This window comes from Pseudochaenichthys georgianus, chromosome 18 (assembly GCF_902827115.2).
Source record: "Pseudochaenichthys georgianus chromosome 18, fPseGeo1.2, whole genome shotgun sequence".
Classification (NCBI taxonomy): domain Eukaryota; kingdom Metazoa; phylum Chordata; class Actinopteri; order Perciformes; family Channichthyidae; genus Pseudochaenichthys; species Pseudochaenichthys georgianus.
Window position 1 is genome coordinate 17021467 of NC_047520.1, and position 6000 is coordinate 17027466.

A 6000-nucleotide genomic window follows, 5' to 3' on the forward strand; every position below is an offset into this window, starting at 1 on the left:
CCCATCCTTCCTCCCCTCAGCTCCAGAGACCCTGATGCGCGCCCTGGAGCTGCTGAACTACCTGGCGGCGCTGAATGACGACGGTGACCTGACAGAGCTGGGCTCCATGATGGCCGAGTTCCCCCTGGACCCCCAGCTGGCCAAGATGGTGATCGCCAGCTGTGAATACAACTGCTCCAACGAGATCCTCTCCATCACCGCCATGTTGTCAGGTAACGCTCAGTGCTCACGGACCAATGAGCGCACAGGAAATATACACAGCGCATCTAGATAATTCAACTTCTGTACAGACGAGGAAGAAAAGGAAGTTAGTTGAAGCGGGAGAGCAGGAAGCTAAACAAGCTCCAAAACGACATAATATCTTGACAACCTTTTTTTACCATCGTTAACTAAGATGTAATAGAGAACCGCAGTGACGCGTCCTAAAACCCGGACGTAAGTTAGCATTTTTACCACGTCCGGTTCCTTCGATAAAAAGCAATGCCGTTTCTCCATAGGATTTTGGAAAATGGCTCCAAATAAGGTCTGTGGTTGACACAAATTGAAGAGACAGATCACGTTTTGTTCTACGACATTAAATCCATCAGCAGTGACCCCGCTGGTGATTTCTGAAGAGTTTACGTGTCTGAAAAACGATGGTTGTTACCAAGTGGCTGAATAGGACTACAGAAGTTGTCCAGGCCGTTGTACGTCATTACACCGAACACGTAAAACACTCCCGCAAAAAAAAAGTGTGTTTGCCCTGTTCTGCTTGAAAGCAAGAACCTGCCTCCTGCAAAGTGTTTAAAACAAACACTTCAACTTGTTCCATTTAGAATCTGTACGTTTGAAAATGGATCTTAAGTTGGCGTGACGTTGAAGCAGCGACCCTGCTCTAGTTCGTTTATAGCATAACGTTAGCATTTTGCTTCTTGCGACTAGATTTATGCTTCGAAAATTATAAAAGTAGGATAGACATGTGGATATTATCCGGCTGAACAAAACGTGATCCGTCTCGTAAATGTGTTTCAACCACAGACCTTATTTCCAGCTATTTTCCAAAATTCTATGGAGAAATTGCATTGCGTTTTTGACGAAGGAACCGGAAGGAGTTTACTTCCGGGTTTTAGGACTCGTCACTGCGGTTCTCTGTGAATCATGTTACTTACAACGGTGGCAATAGTCACGTTTTTGCTTTAACTTGTTTACTGCCACTTTAACCTGTGTAAACAATGGATGTTCAAATATTAGACCCCAGAAGTGAGAAAGTGAAATCTGAACTTAACTAAGAGGCAAGCAGGGGAAAGTGGTGTCAGCTTTTACTTGTGAAGAAGGTGGAAATACATGTCCGTACAAAATGTATAGGTGTAGCTGGAGCATGCTGCCGCAGTAATTGCACTTTAGGCTTGCCAAAGCAGAATGCTGCTCATTGAGATGAATCTTGACGCCTTTGAAGGGAGTGCGAGGGTCTTTGAGAGCGGGGAAATGGATTTAACTGGCTGTTTTTGGACGTGGTGTGCACTTAAAGCAGGTGCTTCGTGACGGCAGCTTTTTGTGCTGAGTTCATTAGAAGCGAGCGGCCAAAGTACACCTGAGAATGTTGCCGCCACAGCAGCCAACCACTAGGCTCAATAAAACCAGTTTCACCGTTAAAGACACAGTGGAGCAGGGCTGACATGAAGCAATGCGGAGCGAGTTCTCACAGGGGAGCCCGCAGTCCTCTGGATGAACTCCCCCCTCATTTATTTACTTCCTTAATGTAATCTATAAGATGGTAATGCTGTTTACTTGAACCTCCATTGATAAGCGGTCGATTGACAGTGGTGCTGCGATGTGAAACAATGCTAGCATACCAAACAGCAAAGAATCAAAGTAACAATGTTTGTTAAAAAAAAAAAGGACAAGATAATATGGAGCGGAAAATAGAAATATAAACACAGTTGAATATAAAAAAGAATAAATAAATAAACTTTAAGTGTGGCTTGATTTACTGTCTTCTCCTGTCCAGTGATTTAACAAAGAAAAGCAGTGCAGTGAATAAAGCAGTTTGACGGTAGAAATGACTTTCTGATCAGCTAACATTTACTCAGCTTTTTTCTCTGGCAACTTTTATCCAGATGTCGTAAAAAAAGATGTATGATAGAAATGTGGCTTAAAACTCAACAAAAAGTCAATTTATGACCGACAACGCTAAAGTGGAAGGGGATACAACGCCATCACAGGAGACCAGAGGATTACAATTAAACATTTCTCTGAAACATTTGGGATAATAAAAGTACTTATTTTAAAGCCTTTTGGACATTATCCCATGTTTAAAGTGTATTTCAGTGCAGTGCATCAGGGCGGAGACCCCCACCCTTCCCTCCTGTTTGCCCCCCCGCTCCTCTCCACTCTTCTCAGTGCAGCCTCTGTAGCCGAGGCCGTGTTCCTCTCTGTGGGATCAGCTTAACTTATCCCTCCGGGCGGCTGTGTTGGGGCCTGTACCAACCTTGTTTAGTCCCACAGTGCTTCGTCCGACCCACGGAGGCTAGAAAGATGGCCGACGAGTCCAAGATGCGCTTCGCCCACATCGACGGAGACCACATGACGCAGCTCAACGTGTACCACGCCTTCAAACAGAGTGAGTGGCCTCTCCTGCACACTGGGTCTATAGAGCTGAAACCAACAGATGCATCTTTGGAGCGTCATGTTGACTTTCAGATTTTAATGACAATTTTAAATGTTTAATGATTGTATTTAAAGGCGTTATTTGTTCACAGTAGATACATATTCTACTACACAAATAGTATTATAATTTTTGTAGAATAAGATTCCATAGGTGGCCGATAAATCACATTATTCAAATGTTAGGATTTTGTTTAGAAGATAAAAAAGGTGTCGATATTTGACGACAGACAATTAAAGCTTCATTTGTATTGATTTGTTGCTAATTTAATATTGATAGAATACAGTCAAGGTACAATACAACTAAGTTAGATGAAGCAGAAGGAGAGTTCATATTTACATATTTTTTGGTCAAAGACCCGAAATCTTGGCAAATAACTAAAAGCTTTATGATAAATAACTTTCAAAAAGTATGATAACAAATAAAACAATTATTTAAAGTCTCAGGGTAAGAATTTAATGAAGTCATGTACAAGGGCTAAAATCAATTCAATACTGGGAAGAAAAAAAAATACAAGCACATACACATATACAGATCACAACACAATTTACTATAACTAAATACTATATATATTTTTTAAATATTAACTAAAAGTCTGTGTAATTATTTTCAGTCATTTGAACATTTTAACTGAAGCTTTGAATGTTAAAATTTAAAAAAGCCCTTTGGTTCAGCTTCAGTAAACATTTGAATATTAACATTATCTCTCTTTTAATCCCCCGTGTCTCTCAGACAGCGACTCCAACCAGTGGTGCTACGAGAACTTCGTGAACTACCGCTCGCTGATGTCTGCGGACAACGTGCGGCAGCAGCTGGCGCGGATCATGGACCGCTTCAGCCTGCCGCGGCGCAGCACCGAGTTCACCCACAGAGACTACTACACCAACATCCGCCGCGCACTCATCACCGGCTTCTTCATGCAGGTCAGACGCAGCAGGGGCTTCTGGGAGAGCGTCGCCTTTCATTTAAAAATACAAGAACAATGATGAGACATATTTTAGCCATGTGACAAACATGGAGGATGCTTTAGAAAAGGGACCCAGACACTAGAGAACATATGTTACTAATACATCTAGAGCTGGAGAGAATGTATATGCTATAGAGAAACATTACAAGTTAAAAAAACAAACCAAATGATGTAAGTAGTCTAACCTTAATATTTTGGGTTTATTTGATTCTTTAGTCCTATGTTTGCAACTTTATAACCTTATCTATTCAGTCTCCTTTCTTATTTGTTTGCTGATTTGACAGAGAGCTGTTTATGTGCAAAAAACACACTAGTGAGAATGCAGGCGAGATAATGACTGCCACACACACACATTTACACGCACAAGCATACACACTGCTGCTTTGTTTTGAACACATACAAGGAGATCACGTCCATTTGCTCCTCGCTCAAGGAAACAAATGGCATTTGCAATGAGCCATTTCCAGGGCTACCTGAAACAAGCAACCGGACGAGTTGAATTATGGTGTTAATATTTAAATATTTGTCAACATTAACCTTTATCGTGGAGACAAATTTGCGGCTCATGTTGGAGCTCTCGCAGCATTTGGGAGATCATGTCTTTGTTGGGAAAGGTCTTTATTGAGACTGATTGCTTTGGTTAATCACAGCAGCCTCTGCAAACTGAGGAAACTCGCTCACAAGTTGTTCTGCAGAGCTCTGCAGATTTGAATGCTTGTGTGTCGTTGAGTAACAGCCAGCGATAAAGATTGTGTGTGTGTGTGTGTGTGTGTGTGTGTGTGTGTGTGTGTGTGTGTGTGTGTGTGTGTGTGTGTGTGTGTGTGTGTGTGTGTGTGTGTGTGTGTGTGTGTGTGTGTGTGTGTGTGTGTGTGTGTGTGTGTGTGTGTGTGTGTGTGTGTGTGTGTGTGTGTGTGTGTGTGTGTGTGTGTGTGTGTGTGTGTGTGTGTGTGTGTGTGTGTGTGTGTGTGTGTGTGTGTGTGTGTGTGGGCCGCTGACCCCTCCTCTCTGTGCTGAGAACAGGTGGCTCACCTGGAGCGCACCGGACACTACCTGACGGTGAAGGACAACCAGGTGGTGCAGCTGCACCCGTCCACCGTGCTGGACCACAAGCCGGAGTGGGTGCTCTACAACGAGTTCGTGCTCACCTCCAAGAACTACATCCGCACGTGCACCGACGTCAAACCAGAGTGGTGGGTTTAATATATGTTCTAAAGATCCTTATCTGAAAGGAATGTTACATTTAATGTTACATTAACTTACAAAAGATGGAGGTGGTTGGAATATTTATGTTTTGCAGGAATTGAAGCATTTTTTTTTATTGTTTTTTATTTAATTATAGAAGAAAAAATAACATTGTATAAATATTATATATGGTTTATATTTTTTGTATTACTTTTTACTTATCTTAATTTGTCCATACATGTACTTAATTTAAAATAGAAATGCGTTCTTGTAAATGCAGTATAATGAAAAAAAAGACTATTAGTATAAATATTACTACCTGTGTTCGACATCCCCCTCCGGTGAAGTATTTCATATGTTGGCGCAGTGAATATGTAGGAACAGCTTTCTCCCACCAGTTAGCACGGTACATTTCTGTGACTGACGTTTCCTTGCTTTCTGTCCCAGGCTGGTGAAAATCGCCCCGCAGTACTATGAGATGAGTAACTTCCCCCAGTGTGAAGCTAAGAGACAGTTGGAGCGTCTCATTGCCAAAGCCTCATCCAAGGAGTACACTCAGTACTGAGGAGCTGCATGAGCTGCCCAGCATCCTCAGCATCTGGACATCAAACATGAACTTTTCTTTCATCAACAACTGATTCTCTATTTTTGATCTCACTTATTCGTGTTCATGATGATTGATGAACTATGTGCTTTGAAGGCCACCTTGTGTCAGTATTTCTGCAGGTTTGGCACTACCAGAAATGGACTGTATGTAATCAGGATTTTAGTCATCAACCATTTCGCTTTAAAGCATGTACATTCCTCCATACTAAGTCACAGCTTCTAGGCTTGCTGGGAAGCTTTTGAAAATATAATTTATACTGTAATTTTTAATGTGGGCATAATGTATTGTTTTTCTTGTCATGGAAATACTAAGAGAGGCACTCTGCTCACATTCTCTGCTGCTGTTCAACTTAATAAAAATTACTTTGTAATAAAATCTTTTTCCAGTGTCGGCTTTAAAATAACAGGATCATCTGCATTCACTTAACCATCACACACACACACACACACACACACACACACACACACACACACACACACACACACACACACACACACACACACACACACACACACACACACACACACACACACACACACACACACACACTGAGCAATCATGTTCTGACCTGCCAATACCAGCTTGTTTCCTGCTCTTCAG

At 41.9% G+C, this 6000-nt stretch overlaps 1 protein-coding gene across 2 annotated transcripts in view; it reads left to right on the forward strand.

The window, feature by feature from the left end:
- dhx15 (DEAH (Asp-Glu-Ala-His) box helicase 15) overlaps positions 1 to 5780 on the forward strand; it is a 30732-nt gene extending 24952 nt beyond the window's left edge. For both annotated transcript variants that reach the window (XM_034105870.2, XM_034105869.2), the window contains exons 10-14: positions 21 to 212; positions 2477 to 2599; positions 3377 to 3567; positions 4632 to 4801; positions 5241 to 5780. In XM_034105870.2, coding sequence (XP_033961761.1) covers positions 21 to 212; positions 2477 to 2599; positions 3377 to 3567; positions 4632 to 4801; positions 5241 to 5358 — 794 coding nt within the window. In that variant the 3' untranslated portion in view covers positions 5359 to 5780. The remainder of the gene's footprint in view (positions 1 to 20; positions 213 to 2476; positions 2600 to 3376; positions 3568 to 4631; positions 4802 to 5240) is intronic.
- Positions 5781 to 6000: the final 220 nt, after the last annotated feature.